Consider the following 19,400-nt stretch of genomic DNA (forward strand, 5'->3'; position numbering starts at 1 on the left):
CCCTGGCTGTGTATTGGTTTTCCTAACGTTTCTGCATACAGAGGTTTGAAAGCAAAGCCATACTTATTTCTGCAACTTGCTACTATGACTGAGTAGTTGCAAAAGGTGAAATACAACATAGGTCTGCCATTCACATTCACACTTCTTAGAAAGCCACTGAGATCAAACCAAAACTGGTCAAACAGAATGTTTTATGCTCTGCCCTGAAGGTGCCTCTACCCTGGCTCTGAGAGGCTGCAGAGCCTTACTGCTGTCTTCCTAGGCCTCCAGCTGAGGGCTGAGATTAGCTCATGGGACCTTGCACCCCAGAGGAGGCTGTTGCTCTTGTTTCCCTTCCTCTGTGGTGACAGCAGCCAGTGGTCTGCGCCCTTGCATTGTTCTCCTGTTTGCTCTGTAAGCACACAAGCTGGTGACTGCCTCACTCATCACTCCTTCCGTAAGGGATTTGCCTCATAGGTGCTTGACCTTGCTGTAATACCTGGTTCATTGCAAATACTTTTCCTGATTGTCACTATTCTTAACAATATATCAGTTGGAATGTGAACAAGTGCAGCTTCTTCAGTGTCATCTTGCAGCAGCCTTCTGCTCACTTGTGCTGTTCTGTTACCTGTCTGAAATAAGTCATTCACTCAGAGAGGCACAGGGAGAGACAAACTACCTTCCTCTACTCAAACCTGACACCGTTTGCTGACAGCTCTCTATTCACATCACTTCAAAGGAAAATGGGTACTAGTGTCCTTGGTACTCTCTTAAGCAGTTCTAAAATTCTGCTAGATCTTCGTAGTTTTTGGCACAAGTTGAGGTAAGGAGCTGAGTTGCTCTGTGTCTGTGTTTTTGGATTGTTTTGGAACAGCATCTGTGGTGAGTGTCCCTCAGGGTCTGTTGAATATCCCATCAGTAAAGGAGAACGTTTCTGGTAAATCTCTGTTGATTGCAGCTTTCTAAGAGTATTTCCATTATCACAAAGATCTGTGCTTGCCTGACGCTTATTCAGAGACAGTCATGCTGACATGAAGCCAAAGTGCTACCTTCCTTACCTGGCTCACTGGCTTCATAAAATTCACTTCTGGATTTAGAGCACCTGTGAATTAAATCAGATTGTAGACTTCTGGGTTTATAAGTGCGTTGCCTTCTAATACTAAGTCAGTGTATCACAGTATCACACAGTATCACAGTATTATTACGATTGGAAGAGACCTCACAGATCATCAAGTCCAACCCTTTACCACAGAGCTCAAGGCTAGACCATGGCACCAAGTGCCACGTCCAACCTTGCCTTGAACAGCCCCAGGGACGGCAACTCCACCACCTCCCCGGGCAGCCCATTCCAGTGTCCAATGACTCTCTCAGTGAAGAACTTTCTCCTCACCTCCAGCCTAAATTTCCCCTGCCGTAGCCTGAGGCTGTGTCCTCTCGTTCTGGTGCTGGCCACCTGAGAGAAGAGAGCAACCTCCTCCTGGCCACAACCACCCCTCAGGTAGTTGTAGACAGCAACAAGGTTACCCCTGAGCCTCCTCTTCTCCAGGCTAAACAATCCCAGCCGGGATAACACATCTGTTAGAAAAGGCTCTAATGCTCATGCATCTTAAGTCAGTGGTTTGACTGAAATTTTAAAAGAGAAACATTTCAGTATTTTTAGAACAAAAGGTACAGTTAAAGATATTTTATCATCCAAAATAAAAAAACTGTTTATAGAAATTAATTTCATATTTTCATCTTAAGTTCTATTAGGCAGTAATACCCATCATGAAATCTCTAAGATTGATGTTTGAATGAAAATGATCCTAGAATCACAGAATGGCCAGCACCAGAACAAGAGGACAGAGCCTCAAGCTACGCCAGGGGAAATTTAGGCTTGAGGTGAGGAGAAAGTTCTTCACTGAGAGAGTCATTGGCTACTGGAATGGGCTGCCCGGGGAGGTGGTGGAGTCACCGTCCCTGGTGCTATTCAAGGCAGGACTGGACATGGCTCTTGGTGCCATGGTCTAGCCTTGAACTCTGTGGTAAAGGGTTGGACTTGATGATCTATGAGGTCTCTTCCAACCTTGTGATACTGTGATACTGTAATCAACCAGGTTGAAAGAGACCTCCAAGATCATCCAGTCCAACCTATCACCCAACCCTGCCCAATCAACCAGACCATGGCATTAACTGTCTCATCCAGTCTTTTTTTTAACACCTCCAGGGATGGCTGCTTTAAATGTACCAGCATGCAGAAATTCCCAGAGAAAAGTATGTCTGAGTTTAATTCAATTTAGAAAGAATATAGCAATAATCTTAGGGTAGTTCCACTTTGAAGAATGTTAGTGTACAGCTTACACTTCTTAATAATTCTCTCAGCCTTTAAGTGCCATGCAGACTTGGAAACCAGCTAGAACCACAACATTAACAGTCAAAATCGTAAACATCCTGCACTAAAGCTAGCAATGCTCCACTGTTTCACACTGGTTAATCTCGAGGAAAGAATATTTGGTCATGTTAAGCTATTTCAAAAAGAAGAGGGCATTCAGCTGCTCTAGAATATTTGATTCACAGTTCTGCTGTCCTTTGTGAAAATTGAAGGTTGGTTCGTTGGGTTTTTTTTTTTTTAGAGGGGGACATTCCCTTTTAAATAGAGAACTTAAGAAAATCTGGACATTAGGGAAGTGTCTAGCTTTAGTTCTGAAAATGAATGGCAAGAAAAAAAGGATCCATTACCTGTTGCTATTGCCAAAACTTATAATGGAGAAAATACCTCAGAGCCAAAAAACTTTTAAATGTCTTGAAAGGCAATTATAGTGCTTCCCCCTTAGAGTTTTTGAAACAGAAAGTGGGTTTTTTACTTCATTTCCTAATAGATTTTTGCATATGGAGAATGAAATTGTAATTGAATGTATTGTAAGACAAGCTTTTCCAAACTCTGTTTCAGCTGTAGAATTAAAAGTAGTTCATTTATCCCCGCAAATGATATTGAGGTTCTTTCTCATCTGTGATAATTAGATTTATTTTCTTTTTTTTCTTGTCTTTAATAGGGTAGAGTTAGTGTGGTCATTATTTGGGATTAAGTAGATTTCCTTTATCAGAAATTTAGGTTAAATGCTAACTCCTGGCATTTGCTATAGTTTTATAACTCCAAAATTCATTCAAGGAGAGATATTTATGAGGACCTGCAATAGAAATTTCTCTTTAACAGAATCTTGTGAATAGAAGTACATTACCTCATAAAGGCACACTTTAGGAATAGGAAAGCTGCATAGCCAGCAGTGCTTAAGATGTATTTGAACTTGAAGAATTAAATTCCTAGTCAAGCCAATAATGACAGTATTTCTTCCAGAATTAAACTGAGACCCTCTGCACCCACACTGTGGCTCAAAAACCCTTCTCTCTGGCACCTTGCTAGGTATTCTTGAAAAGCAAAATCTCTTAACATTAAGAATTTCCAGTGATCTACAAAAAGAATATTCCATTTCTGGGGAGAAAGTTTGTCTGTATCCTCACAGGACCAGGCTGATTTCCCTGCAAAATCTGAGAGGTCTGTTTCCTTATCGCTATTAAAACCACAGGAATAAAAATAAAACTTAATGTCCAAGCACTCCATGAGCATTTTTTAAAATAGGTTCAGTCTGCTCCTGCCTTCTTTCTTTATGTTTGAAGAATTAGTCTGACGAAGACACTAGAAGGATATTTACCATGAGGCATGGGTTGGAACCTCATCCTTCAGTTCCTCTTGAGAAGGACCTGAGGAAAAGAGTTTCTTTCTTATAAATTTCACAAGCCAGAGAGTTTCCTGAAAGTGCAGCCTCCTCTTCTAATCCCTTAGCTGCCTGATCTGCAAATTTCATCAAACTCAGTGTAACAGCAGACTCTATGATTCCTCTTTTATCCCTCCTTTATTTGTTATTACTGTTATTTTTAACTTTCTAGCATCTCTGTTGGTGACTGGAGATTACTGTAAGAAAATAAACTACATAGAAAAGGGAGGACAAGGAGAAATACAGTAAAATAAAACATGTACAATGCAGTACATTTGATATATAAGTAAAAAAAACTCAAAATAGGTCTTTGATGTGCATATCATTTATCTGTAATAGGTATATATATTTTTTTAATTAAAATAAATGCCACTGAGAATCTGTTTTGGACTGTGGTAAAAGTGCAATTGGTGATAAACGTGAGATTTCTAAGGCAAATTAATAGTCAGTGTAATGAGCTTTTTTTTGTGTTAATGGTTACTGAAGTTTTATGTCTTTGAATTCTATTGTCCTAGGAAAAATCTGGCATGTTCTCAACATGGAAACAAGTAAGATCTTTGACTAAATGAAATGTGAACAGAGTAAAACATTCAGTTATCTAGCAGATTGTGTTACATGGAAGACTTTATGAAGCAGCTTAAGATCTCTGCCCATTTAATTCTCAAGTCCAGTGTGCAGCCGGTAAACCAGGGTCCTCAGGTGAGAAATGAGAAATTTTAAGGGCTGTTGAACACACTGAATTTAGCAGAGTGCTCAATAGCCCTCAAAATTTCTCATTTAGGAGGGTGCATATGTATTGCTTCCAAAAATGAATGTGAACTTCACTTTGATTTACACATTTGAATTGCATTTTTCCCTTCTGCCTTCCCTCCCGCTCTCTCCAAGACTCCTATGATGTGGTCAGCTGCTCTGCCTTTCTTCTCACTTTGAAACATATACAATACACTTGCTGATTAAACCATGGGCCTAAATTCAGAGTGTAAAACAGCGTGCACAAAGTCACACTGTAACACTAGAGAATCCCAAACTACATCAACCTCAGAACTGCATGTTTGAGAAGGTTTCCATTGTCCCTTCTTCAGACACCAGCTTGGCAACAAACGTAAACATGGCACTAGTCAGGTTAATGAATATTATTTACCTCTCTGGAATTCCTTCCATTATTGCTAAGGACTTTTTATTTGGATCTGCTCCCCAGACACTAATACTCCAAGTATTCTTAACCTCCAGTGTGAAAAAAGTAAAGATACATGCAGAAGAAAAGTACTGTGAATTTGAACTTCCAACACACTGGTATTTTCTCCTTGTCTTTGAGCTACTTGGGATCCTTTATATAGGTTTACATCTGCAGAGATGGAGCAATTCATACAGTTTCATCTGGGGAATTAATTTCGTTCTTGTTTGGGCAGGAAGCATTCTCAGAGTAAGAACAAACTCATACCAAGAATCGAGGATGAAATAAATTTGTGAATCCACAATATTTAAAGAGGCTTTTTAAATGCCTAAGTCAGAATTGCTTCATTACATGATAGGGTTCATAAAAGGCACATAATAGCAACTTGTCAAACTATGACAGTTTATAAATAATTTACATTTACATTCCATGTCTTCTTTCTCTAGTTGAACAGATAGGCCGATTAAGTAATTTAAATAAGTATTATTTGTCATTCTGTTATTAATACAAAAGAACATTTTCCCCAAAAGGCTCAGAAAGATTTGAAAGGAAAGTTTCTTTATGCTCATCTCTGTTTATAAAGTAGTTTTTATCTTCTTTGTTTGGAGAGTCTTATTGTTATCTTCGATGTTTATTTAAATCTAAGATTTAAATAGCAAAGGCAAATAGTGGCCATTTGGGTCAAGCTTCTCTTTAATTAGCATTTGGGTCAAGCTTCTCTTTAATTAAAGACCATTTCTGCAGAGTTCTTTTTTCCAGGAAAATTAAGTTGTTTCGGGGTAGAGAGAGATCTGTTAACTGAATACTGGTTGCTTGGGGGGGGTTTAAGCACCCTTGGTCACCTTCTTAAGCACCTTTTCTTGGTCATTAGGTAAGTTACATTTTGTATACATGGCCTTTTGTGAAAATAAATTAATGCCTGTGAGGGGTTGTTTAGCCTAGAGAAGAGGAGGGTCGGGGGTGACTTCACTGCTGTCTACAGCTACCTGAAGGGACATTGTAGCCAGGTGGGGGGTGGCCTCTTCTCCCAGGCAACCAGCAACAGAACAAGGGGATAGAGTCTCAAGTTGTGCCGGGGAAAGTCTAGGCTGGATGTTAGGAGGAAGTTCTTCCCAGAGAGAGTGATTGGCATTGGAATGGGCTGCCCAGGGAGGTGGTGGAGGCACTGTCCCTGGAGGTGTTCAAGAAAAGCCTGGATGAGGCACTTAGTGCCATGGTCTAGTTGACTGGCTAGGGCTGGGTGCTAGGTTGGACTGGATGATGTTGGAGGTCTCCTCCAACCTGGTTGATTCTATGATTGTATGATTTGTATTTTAACAGTTACAATAGGCTCCACAAGGCTCCAGAGATGAAAATATCATCATCATCATCTTCTCTATGCATTTATAACTGCAACAGAGTTGGGTTTTTTTTTGATTGGGTGGGGCTTTTTTTTGGTTGGTTAGTTGGTTTTTATTTGGTTGAGTTTTTTTGTCCACAGTGCACATAGGAACTTGAATCTCATGTTAATGTTCCCACAGGTTTTTTTTTTTGGTGACTGTCTGTTTGGTACGACTACATCTGTCGTAAATGCGCTTGAACTTTATCTCTTTGTGGAAATATGTTGTATTTTGGGTAACAAGGTTAGATACACAGGCTAAAACTTTGGATGTTCTAAGTGCTTTTCAGAAAATGTTTCCCGTGGGAGATAAAATACTACAAAGACTTAGACTACAAGGCAGTGCACCGTGTCAGGCTTCAGCTGAGTATGAGTTATAGTAGAAAAAAAGTAACTTTCATTTGCTCCATCAAAACATTTTAGCTAAAATATTGAACATGTAAGCTGCTACGTTTTGAGTTAACATATAGACTGAAGGGTAAATTCTGTGCTTCTTAAACATGTGTAATCTATTTAGCATTTGTGAGATCTGCTGGGATGAATTTTCCCCTCGGCATCTGCAATTGCAAACAAGGAAGACGTGGGCTACAGGCTGCTAGGGGCAGGCATCTGCCTGGAGTGGACATCCATGTAGGGAAGTCCCTCTGTCCTTTCTCCCTGAGGAGTTGGTATCAGCTGACATGGCTTATAAAGTTATGTGAAGGTTTGTAGTTGTGGGGAAGTTCTTCAGCTGGTGAAAATCAGTAAAAATCTGCTTTGAAGGGGAAGGGAGTTTTATTCTTCTTGAAATCACAAAGTATAATTTACTTGAAAGAGACATACTTTAACAACCCTGTGCTGCTGTAGTGTTTTAGGGGAACCTAAGCTAAAAATTACACTGCTTTTTGATAGAATTTTTTAAAAAAAGGAGCACTTTTGTTGAAGCTTTTTTCTGTAGTGTGGACCTCAGTCAAAATTGAGACCAGTATTGAGGCTGATAATTAATCCTCTTGGCTGTTTTATTTCTTGAGGAAATTATTAAGCATATATTTCAATATAAATAGATCTTGATGTACATCAATAAACTATCTGCCTTTGGAAGTAACTTCTGAATAGTTCTTTGGAGAAAGGTTGAAGTCCTGCTGGTATCTTTTAACACAACTGTCCAAATGTAGAAGCCAGATTCCATTTCTTTGAATTTTATGTGGGCTTAGCAACTAAATCTTAATTTTCCTTGATAATATGCTTTAAATGGCAGTATACATTTATTCTCCTTTTCCATGTAATCTCCTCAAAGCATGCATTAGCCATCATAAATTTTTGATGGAGTGGACTATCTGAACTCTACTTTGTATGTGACAAGCTAACTGTGCCTTTCACCTTTCTCTCAGAGCATGGGTACAGCAAATAGAGTGACGCTCCTGTCACATTTTCAGAGTAGCTCAGCTCAGTTAAGCAGAACTTTAATCAGCTGTTTCACAAGAGAGCATTGACTCACCTCTTTGTTACTGGGAAATGTTTGGTGAAATAGTGGCATCCATAACCTCAATTTAAATGAACAATGTCATCCTTTCGGAGTGGAGTAGAATCAGCCTGCTGGTATGATTCAGTCTGTGTTTCATCAATACTGTGCTCTGGGCTAGTAATCTGTGACGGTTGCTGGCTTTTTAATCCTTGGTTCATGTACAAGTCCCTTTTGAATTTGATGAAGGAAAAATAAGAATTGATGTGCACCAATTGGAACTATATTTTGTGAAAAAGTGATTTTATTCAATTAGTGCTGTCAGAAATTAAAAATTAGGATTATAATGACACTATGATGATTCAGAGTCCAGCATCAATACCTGCACTCTCAGTGTCATACAGAGATTTGATCCGTGCTGTCTGATTAAATCAAGTGGAGCCTGTTGTGTGTGTAATACATAGTTAGAAAAAATAGTGTTGTATGAGCAGCACTGTACAGTCATGTCTGGTAACTTTCTGTGAAATAGCCATGCCCATGAGCTTGGAAAGTCTTAGAAAAGCAGGACTTCTCTAAAGATTGAATGTTTGGTGCTTGCCATCTTAACTGCAAGGGAAGGGAAGAGGTTTTCTTCCAGAGTGTCTTAACGGATTCCAAAATTTGTCTTGCAGACATCTGTGTAGGACTGACAAGTGGTAGTGTCCAGTCTTGGTTTCCATTTGTGTCTGCAGCCAAATTACTTTTCCATCTTCTATCAGTCAGCCTAGTGCTAGTCTTTAACAGGCCCCAGAGAGCATAAGCAGCATTACATTGCAATGGCAGATAAAATTTGAATGCTGGATGGAGTTCTGCCACTGCTGCAGAAACTACACAGCTGCCTCCCAGAATCTTGGCTATTTTCTCTTAGCCATCTCCATCAAGCCTCAGCCTCAAGGCATTTGAGAGACTTGCAGAGCAAAACCAGTGAGGGTGGCGTAATTTGCAGCTTCTCAAATATAGAGCTGAGGTCAAGGGGAATTGATCAGAGAGGTGATGGAGCACTGTGGAGCAGGGGCAGCCATGGCCAGGGCTCTTGGGATGAGCCTGCCCATGCAGTGTCAACTCCAAGGAGAAAAGGTGACCTTCCACTACTCTTGCATAGAGGAGTGAAGCCATGGCTGCTTCTATCTGTTTGCTGACCAACTTTTTGCCCTGCACTACAAAGAGGTTGCCATTCCCTGAACCGAAAGCCAGCCTATGTGGGCTGTCACAACCACTGAGACCTTGGGGACTATTTTGATGGCAAAAGAAAGGTTGATAGAGATTGATGGCTTTAAAATTGAGCTAACTCAGCATATTTTAGCTTAGCATTTGTTTTGTAGATTTTGATTGATACCTTCAAGAAAATACCATGGGTTTTTTTTTTTAATTTCTAAGAGTGTGCTTAAAATAAGAACCATTCCTCTCACTGCCTGGTAAGTGGATTAGTTTGGCAAATTAAAGCTTTAGTTAGGATGACAGTAGAAGAGACTATTTGTCCTCAGTCTCTATCAATGACTCTCATCTCTAATGTTTCCTTTCCAGAAATTGAAAGAATCCTGTGTGCATGTTTGATATTGTATTTAGTCTCTCAAGGTGGCATCCCTGGTCTGATGTTCAGTTAGGGACTGCAGTTCTGTAATCCTTATTTAATTAGAGCTCCTTGTCTTACTCCCAGGGAGTTGCATTTGTAATTGGCTTCTCACAAGTGAGAATATGCAGAGGCTACCTCCAAGGGAAGTTGTAATTTGCTGGTGTGTGTTACTTACCTGTAGTTCTTCGAGAATGTTTCCTCTGCATATTCACATTATGGGTCCTGTCCATCTTCTGTTTGTCCTCGGATTTCTACTGTTCTACGGCTGCGGTGTTTAGGAAGAGTAACAGAAATCTTAAGCACTGTACAACTTTAAACTCTCTGATCACTTGATGTCATCAGATGGCACTTGTACAGTTTTGGTAGTCACTGATTTTTTAGGAAGTTCCCGTAGGTCACCAGCCCTGGAGAACCAAAACCCACTGGTGTGAATATGCAAGGACAGCACTCTCAAAGAGCAAGCCAATGGTAAGTATCCTTTCTTTGTCTTCTGTGATTAGCCAAATATTTCAGCTGCTACTTAGTAAATTCCCTCTTTGCAAATTTGCTAAATTTCTCTATGCCAAAACCATACTGATTTGAGAGCCATTGCCTTTGTGGCAAAATCCAAGAAAGTACCTGTATCTGTAGTGCTGCCTTCAACTGTAAATTGATGCACTGCTTTTGGCATGTGGGTGTGTACACTTATCAAAACTAGAATGTCTATTTCTATGAGACAAAAAGGCACAATTACAGCACAGTACTATATATTTTACAGAGCTGCACTCTTTTTGCTGTATTACAGTGGATTAGATTGCAGAGTCACTGACCAAAAGAAGTCTTCTAATAGTATTAACAATGCTAATTCTCAAAACAGATTCTCCAAAAGAAGATCAAAGATGTGTTGCTTTTCACTTCTAATTGTTTTTTCTGGCCTTTTGTTTCTTCCAGACATGGAATTCTGTGAGACTCCCCATATTATGTGCTCTGGCTATCAGGCAGATTTACATGGTGTAGCTGAGCATAGCTACCCTCTGGAGGTGGGCTCTGATGTGGATACTGAGACAGAAGGTGGTGCGTCCCCAGATCATGCCTTGAGGATGTGGATGAGGGGAATGAAGTCGGAACACAGCTCCTGCCTGTCAAGCCGGGCAAACTCAGCGTTGTCCCTCACTGATACTGACCATGAAAGGAAGTCTGATGGGGAGAATGGTAATATAAAGAAATACATCTAACATAATGAATAGAAGTAGTAAATCACTTGAAACAGTCATCTTCTATTTACTTTTCTCTTTTTTTTGTGTTTTTTTATTTGTTTGCTTGTTTGTTTTTATTTTCTTTCTCCTTCCCTCATAGCTATCCATACTGCATGAAAGGTGAAAGGGTTGTTTTATATTGTATTGTAGTGTAGATGGAAAATAAGACCAAAACAGTGCTGCTATGTTTTTGTTAAAACCTCATTCTTCTGGAGCCCAATGGCTTTCCCTTATGCTCCATTTTTATACCGTAGGAAATGTAGCATTTGAATTTTGTGGCTTATGAGTTCCATTCCAAAATAAGTCTCTATATGTATGTTTCTTTCGTTTTGATCCTGCATTCTGTTGGCTTCCAGGCATATCTTTAAGACTGAACAGCCAGGTGACCTCGGTAAAAAAAACTGGAATCCTAAATGCTCTGTTTATAGATAATTTCAGGCTGTATGTGGAGACATGCCTTGATCACTAGGACAGGTTGAACAGGTCTCTACTGTATCTCAGTTTCATGTTTCTCTGCAATGGGAGAGTGGATTTCTGGGTAAGGCTTTTTGAGAGTGGATTTTTGTGGTTTGTTTGGCCTTTTCTAAATGCTTGTTTTCCTTTGGGATCTTTTTATTTATTTGCTTTTCTTACAGTGCAGAATCTCACAGAAGGGGAAAATGTGTATTTAAACAAGTAACATGGAGGGTTGTTTCAAAATTGAGAAAATCTGCTTGAATGTTTTTATAAAGAATATAATAATTAAACAAATTTATCATACTTAAGATCAGCAAGCTTAGCTCGTACCTTAGGTTTTGTGTTTCATATGTGTTGTGGCAGGTCTGAATGTGGTTAAATATGTATTTTTAACTGGGTAAGTGATAAGGGAACCAGTGAAGATAACAGATTGACACTTGACTGTTGTCAGTGATACTTTTCAGTAGATGTGTAGCCATAAGATGAAAGAGAGTTCAGTCATTAATGTCATTTCTATAGTTATGTGTTTTGAGTTTGTCAGGTACAGAGCTGGTAATTAATTATTTCTTCTGCATGCCTGACACTACCACTACTAATGTACAATATGGATTCAAAGACATCAGATTGTCTGCAGGAGTTTAAAAGAAAACAAACCAAACCAACAAAATGATCACACAACAACCTGTGTGTTGTTGTGTGATCATTTTGTTGGTTTGGTTTGTTTTCTTTTGCTTCCTGCTTCTGCCACGCTGTGCAGGATCCACCTTCCGGGAAGTCTTGTGATGCAGAGTGTTTGGTGTTGGAGGGGTTGTGTGTTTGCCTGAGACATTTGGGTTTTGATGGTGGCTGAAGGAATTGAATCTGATCTACTTGGAATTGTTTGACCCTTAACTATGAAAAGGGTTTAAAGGGAATGTGCATATTTGTACCATTCAGGCTAGGGAATGCAGAGTTATTTATGTTATAAGATATTGGAAAGCTGTTATGCCTTTCATTCTGGAAGGCAGCTGGATAGTTGTCATGTTTTGTAGCCATACAAGTTGCACTAAATAAGTCAGCTTGCTATAGATTTAAATTATTTCACATGGTAAAGGAAATGCTTTTGTTATTTTGTTTCCCCACACTGCAGGAACCATGGGTTAAGTGCTATTAAGATAGGAACATAGGATCATTGTGCTTCACCAGCAAAGAACTGAGTGGTTTCTTTTGAATGTTTGTCTCAGAGAATGATTTTAACCAATTCAAATTCATTTCCTGCGTGGTCTGGAGTAGAACAGAGTAGTGCTTTTGCATATGGCTTTATTATTTGCTTCTCTGTAAGCTTTATATCATTTTTTTAAATCAGAGATTCATGTTTTATGTGCTTGAATACATTTTTTTACTAAATAGTTGGGAGAGGAAAGTGAGGGCAAGAGTAAGTTGAAAGAGTGAGACAGAGCACAAGGTCTTTAACTGTCTCCAGGCAGGGTTGACAGAGCTGATTTCTATTTCCTGAGGTGTTGAGTCATTCTAGTAATTACAGCCTTGAAAGTTAATGTAGATAATTTTGAGAACAATGATGGTTCAAACTATGTTCATTTATTGTCTAGTACTTCACAGATAAGGTCAGTAGTCAAGATTCCTGATCCAGCGAGCAGCATGTTTTACATCTGGACTGGCACTCAATAACAAAGCACTCCTTGAATATAGCAGTTCATAGATCTCCACTTAAATGAAATAGTAAATGGCACATCTCTGTGACTTCATCCAGTCACTTGTGCCAGAGTCTTTATCAGAGAACCACAAGTGTTGCATTTATCCTTCTCAGTTCCTGCCATGGAAACAGACTTTCTTTGTGCCAGCCACAAACTTCTGTGTAACTTCTGTGTTGTGAAAATGGGTAAGTGCATAAAATCAGTTGCTGGAAATTAATGAAATATTAGTTCCCTGGTAGTGTCTGACTGCTCTACAAACACTTAACAATTCTGGCTTTCAGGGTTGGCCAAACAGTGTGTGAACACAGGTATTTGTAACTGGAGTAAAATTAATGAGGAGGATACAGTTGTTAGATTGTTTGAGAAAACTAATTGCTATTATTATCCATGTTTTGAAAAGGTCACTTTTTTGCTGCTGAGTTGTTTCTTTTTTCTCTCTAAGATCACAATTCTGCTACAAATGCAGAATAAACTTTTTTTGTGGTGACATTAGGATAACTGTGTGGATTCTGTTAGACCTGCATTCAGGGCATTTATTGCTTTACATTGACCTGAAGCTGAAACAAATATACATTTGCATATTTTACTCTGTTTAGATATCCCTAGAGTTTTTCATATTCATTAAGAGCTCAGGCAGGAGGTTCCCTGACACCAGATCTATTCTTTGTTATGTATTCTGAGTAGCCCAATTTGAGAATTTATTTGAGGATTATTTTCCTTCATAGATGTACCAACTCTGTCATAATCACTGTTTAAACTTACTGCGGTTGTTTTGGCAGCATTGAACAGATTGTGTGAAACACCAACATTCCCATTTAAATTTGTATTGTCAACGTTAATGGCAACTAATAATAGCCTATTAGTGCACAAACTGCCTTCAGCTTTGCCTGAGGCTAAGCAAAATATATATTAACTGCAAGTAATGAATGACCAATTTCTTGGGGATCATTGCTTATCTCTGGTATAGTATAAATAGCTCTATTTAAACATGAGCAGTGTTACTCTACAATATGTGAATGCAAATTCCAGACAGAAACACTACAGAATAACAATGTCAAGAGTAGTCCCTTTATTCTGTTGGAGAGTGCTGCATTTACCTTCAGTTCGCTGCAGCGATGCTGTCTGTCATTGCAGCAGATCAGAACATGGAGGTCAGTGGTTCAGCCTGCCAGATTACTGAGTTGGCAAATTTCTTTATTTTTCTGGAGTAAAGCTATGGCCCAGAAGAGGACACAACCCTGATCTACAAACTGGTCTTCAGATACATATCTAAAGTGACATCATGCAACGTAGGTCTGCATCTCTCACTAGCTAGCGCGCTAAAAACGAGACTACAGTCTCCCTGTTAAATTGTGTTCATGCAGTTCTTGTATTTTGCTTTACAGGATGTCTGTGCAGCTGTGAAGTCATGAATTTTACCTCAAGTGCATTCATGCCATGCCTTACTCCATTTTTTGAGCCACATTTGACTTGTCTGTGCTACTATCACCTCGTACTTTTAGCAGCTAAACCTCAGCTGAGAGCTAGTAGAAAACTCGAGTAATTTCTACTGTAACACAACTTTTAAGCTTGTTTTGGCTTTGTGTGATTTTGCAGTACTTCGAAGGCTGACATGTTTGGCTTGTACTTGGATGGTTTTATGCAATTAGTTACTCTTTCTCTAGTCAATAGTGAGAGCCAATAGCAGTGTACTGGATTCCCAGTGTTGAGTGAGTGTGCTGTGACATGCACACTCAGTCTTGGAGCCAGATTCATGTTCAGTTCCTTTGGCTGCATTGTTTTATAACAACCAAAATTTGGATATAGTTCACAACAGCTTCTTTGAAATTTGTAGGCAAGAAATTGAGGTGTTAGTACAAGCTGAAATACCACTAGGCTTGTGAAGGAATATAACTTCAGAGTGCTTGAGATCTGGCTGAGGGATTTTATTTTTTTAATAACAAATTTGTGTTTTTAATTCAAAGCAAGAGGGAAAAGAAAAACAGATATGAAAAATTTAGTTGTTTTCTTTTTCTCACATAAATTATTGGGGAAAATTCTTACTAAACATCAGTGTACAGGATCAGATTCTGTTTGAAAGAGTAATTTTAATAAGATCAATAATTTTAAAAAGAACATGGCAAAGAGTAAAAAAGTAATATTAGCCATATATTAGTAAGTAGGAGTAGCAGAGAAATTAGTAGGGTTACAGATCAAAGCTGAGTTGAATGACATAGAAACGTGTAAGATTAATCTTGTACAATTCACCTAAGGATTTGTTTGATACCCTGGGAGAATGGTCCATTTAACAGAGCTTTTCCCTGTCTCTTAATTTCTGGGGTTTTTAGCTTTTATTGCTGGGCAGATGGGGGACTTCTGGGCAAGTCACCTTGACTCTTTGCACTTCAGATTCAGCATTCTAACAGTATCTGTTAGATAAAGATGCTTAATTAGTAAAAGAAATGCTGTAATTGCTGCTGTTGTATGAGGAATGCAGTTTTGTGAGCGCTGTAGTTATTCAAACGTGGGGAGAATTTAGCTAAGGATAAGGTTCTGATTTAATTTATGGTGTGTGTCAAGAGACCTACTGTGAATTCACACCTGTTCAAATTAGGCTTGAATTTGGCTCTTCTTACAAGCCCTGTGCTTAATGCAACCAAGTGAGAGCGATGGGATTAATGTTGCTGTTATTTACTGTTATTTTGTAAACACACCAGGCTTTAAGCTGATCTCTGGCTTTCTTGTTTCTCCGGGAAATTATTACCAACAGCTACATTATAATAACAATACACGCTCTGAAGAAGTGTGCATGTGACTGACTCTCTGTGCAGGATTTTGTCTGTAATAACAATGGCTGTAGCTGAAGTATTTCCATTAGCTCCTGTCCTGTCACTCCCTGTGTACAATGGCACAATGAGAAAATTGAGTTGCTAATTTGCAAGTAGAGCAGGTAGGTCAAGTATGTGTGAGCAGCCTTCAAAATATAAAGGTAAACATCAGTCTTTATCTCATTTCATCTGTATCATTTAATTTCATTCCTAGCATGCTTTGCTGTGCCTTTTTATTGTGCAGGGACTGTGTTCATGTTTGTACACTCTGTTTGTTGTGTAGTTTTAGTCACCTAATAGATTATGGCAACCTCATCATTTACACAAAATGCCAAGTGCCCGTGGTGAAAATTCTTTAGCTTCTGGAGTTTACTACAGCTTGTCAGATATTTGATGTATGATACTCTCAGATATTTGACAGAAGAGGCCACTAATCTTCCAAGATTTCTCTTGCTTCTATTGCATTGGGGTTTTTCCTCAATTAGTGTTTAGAGGATATTTATGTTGGTTGTTTCTGATATTGTTTAAAAGAGGACTCTTTGGTGTCAAAAGAAGTGCGCAAATCTCTTCAGTAACATAGCAATGTCTTTTGGGGAGCATTGCGGTACAGGTTGATAATGTAACTGCTCTGCTGGAGATGTTAAGAGTATAAGATACTTTTGTTGACCTCAGAGTGGTTCCTTTGGAAAATTTACTCTCTCAGAAGCAGCATGTAAGTCACCTGAATTGCTTTGGATATGTGTAAGATGCTTCTATAAGCACTGTAACATCAGCTCAGTTGGAATATCAAGGAGTGGGAACTGCTCTAGAGGGTACAACAAAGGTCTGTGAAGATGATTAGGGGATCAGAACATCTCTCCTATGAAGAAAGGCCGAGAGACTTGGGGTGGGCTTTTTAACCTTCATAAGGGAAAACTGAGGAGGAATCTTAATCAGTGCTTATAAATACTTAAGGGGTGGATGTCAGGAGGATGAGGCCAGGCTTTTTTCAGTGGTAAGCAGTAACAAAACAAGAGTGATAACAGGCACAGATTTGGATGCAGGAAGTTCCATTTAAACATGAGGAGGAACTTCCAGAGCACTGGAACAGGCTGCCCAGAGAAGTGCTGGAGTCTCCATCTCTGGAATAGTTAAAAACCTGTTTGGATGCTGTCCTGTGCAATCTGCTTTGAGGGCAGACCCGATGATCACCAGAGGTCTCTTCCAATTCCTGCCATGCTGGAATTCCTTGAAGTCTTGCATTTGTGCCCTAGTGTTTAAGCCATTTATGAAATTGCTAATATATGGAAATTCAGCTCATGATGAGATGTTTCTCAGTATAGTAAGGAAAATTCTGCCTTTTAAAATTACTATCTTCCTTACTTTTTCTGAGTGGCAGGGGCATTGCATCTGCATATCTGCTATTTTAATCTTTACAGTTCTCACATGGTATATTAATATCAGTACACAATGTTAAAACATTTTCTGTCTTGTATTTCTCTTTTAAGGACAATGAACTCTGACTTAAAGACAAATATCAAAGTGTTTAATATTTTATGTTCAAGTAAATGAACCAGTATTTAGAACATAGCAGAAATATTATTTATATTCCACAATCCAAATGACCTTTGCTCACAGCATAGTAAACAGTATCTGTGCATGGGCACAAGGTTGTATAAGACTTTTAGTCTTGCAGTTTTGCTTTCTTTCACGGGTAGCTACAAGAGAGAAGAGAAGGAATCAAGCTTCAGGAGAGTAGTCAGGTCTAATTTTTATCCTAGAAATGAGTAACTTGGCATTAGAGCTCAAAAGAAAAAAAATCACTTGGCTTTCCTCTCCTATATTATGCAGAAAAGAAAGTGCATGTGGCTTAAGGAGCCTGTAGCAATGTAAATTATTGTTCCTTCTTTCTTTTAAATCCTTTTGACTTTCTCAGGTGGAAATGAGCATGCAGGAAAAGTATTTTCACAAATAGTTTACAGTGTAGAAGGATGTTGCAGAGCTGCTGCAGTTCTTGGGAACTCAATTTATCTTGGCTGCCATGGTGGGCAAAGATGTGATGGGATAGGCAGTAAAGTGCCTGCTTTCCATCAGAGTGCTGTGGTGCAGAAGTGTGGGGGTTATCTGACTTAATTTCAGCAGTCTTTGTGAGACCAGGAGGACACTGAAGAAAATACTTCTTTTGTTGTTAATTATTTGCCATGAATTCTACGTGAGGACATCTCCAAACTAGTGCACTGCTGGGAACAGTTCCATTCTAAATAATCAACATGTCTACCCTGATATTTTATTTATGTTACTTTGTTATTGAGTTTATGATATGTTTTATTTCTCATCTCTCTTGGTTAAAATTTAACATGTGTTAGAAAATCAGAAATCTGCTTTAAAGAAGCAACCTATAGTCATATTTTGTATTTATAGCCTTTAGAATAAATTATTCATTTCAGCTTAATCGGGTTTAGTTTAACACTTATTTTGAAATATAAGCAAGTCTCACTTATGTCTTAAAATGTAAATGTTCCTGACAGTTAGAACATGTTTTTCATCAAAGTTTGGGGTGTACTGCTGGAAGCCACCAATAGAATGTGCTTGGTGTGAAATTAGGCTGACAGGAAAAGTCATGATCCCTGATCATAGAAGATTACAGTTAAGGCTACTTGATAAATAAGACCAAATTACTTCTATTTGGTTCCTTCTGCCATCACCCTGTATGATGTTAAATGCAAAGATACCTGGAGCTTTTTTTTTTTCCCTAGCAAGATACTTTTTAGCTATTCCAATCTGTAATACTTTGAGATAAAAAGAAGGAATCCAGCAAATGAATGCAGGATTGGTAGAAAAGTAGAAAACACTGACAAATTATCCTTTTAGGTCTGGCAAGGTTTAATCTAAATATCATTTATTCTTGACAGTATGAGATCTTACAAGAATTTATTGTCATCCTATCATGGATGACAAAAGATTATTCTTCCTCTTCAGTCTGTCTTTATTTTTTAGTAATTTCATTCATTGTGTGTTAAAGTACATAAGTCTTCTCTTCCATTTAAAAATCTGTTAGTATTTAGTTTCCTTTTGGACTGAGGAGTAAGGTGAAGATCAGCATAACTCTATATTACTTAGAGTTACAAATTTTAGCATGTTCTCGTCTTAAGAATGGGAAGTATGAAAAGTAGCAAATAGTCTTGGTCAGACCATCTGAAACACACACAGAACGTGGACAAAGTGGCTGCTTGCCATGGTTGCAACTTCACAATCTTCTAAATGTGAAAGCTCAACCAAGCATACTAGGCTATTTCTTACTTCTGCAATAGAAAATAGACTAAAAATGGGAGGTCGTATATGAAATGACAGTCAGTTTGCACAGAGTAATGCAGATTTGAATGCTGCTTGTTTCAGCTTAGTTTTATCTTATGAAATGACAGCCAGTATTTTCGATATTAATTTTGTTTTCTTTAATCATGTTTAGCTCTACACCCTGACTTTATATTTTGAAACATGAGCAGAAGAGGAATTGTGTCTAATTAGCTCTTCTAGAATATGGGTCTTGGAGCACTGAATAATTCCTGCAGGCTGCTTCCTCTCCCTAACAGATGTTTTGGAGTAATATTTTAATTAGATTCCCATGTTCTGATGACTAATTGTATTGCCAATGTTATTTCTTTATCTTAAGTTCCTCCTCCAGATGATTTGCAATGTAGATTTCATACAGTGCCTTACAACACTGACTTTCAATTGAGCAGCACATCAGCATCTGATGTCAAGGTGTTCACTATGATATCTGCTGTCAGTTCAGAGGGGCAACCCTTTGTACAACAGAAACCAAATGTGAATTAACTATGTTCCTTTGCCTCGGGCGTTATCCAGGAGAGGAGCTGCAGAAAATCATCTGGAGG

At 38.7% G+C, this 19,400-nt stretch overlaps 1 protein-coding gene across 16 annotated transcripts in view; it reads left to right on the top strand.

Annotated features, from left to right (window-relative positions):
- Positions 1-19,400, top strand: part of TENM1 (teneurin transmembrane protein 1) — a 926,028-nt gene that overhangs the window by 690,605 nt on the left and 216,023 nt on the right. For 15 of the 16 annotated variants that reach the window (XM_064159463.1, XM_064159467.1, XM_064159461.1 and 12 more), the window contains one exon: positions 10,267-10,527. The exons of the other annotated variant lie outside the window; for it this stretch is intronic. In XM_064159463.1, the coding sequence (XP_064015533.1) occupies positions 10,267-10,527 (261 nt within the window). The remainder of the gene's footprint in view (positions 1-10,266; positions 10,528-19,400) is intronic. 16 annotated transcript variants of the gene reach the window in all.

Source organism: Pogoniulus pusillus, chromosome 19 (genome assembly GCF_015220805.1).
Source record: "Pogoniulus pusillus isolate bPogPus1 chromosome 19, bPogPus1.pri, whole genome shotgun sequence".
Lineage (NCBI taxonomy): Eukaryota > Metazoa > Chordata > Aves > Piciformes > Lybiidae > Pogoniulus > Pogoniulus pusillus.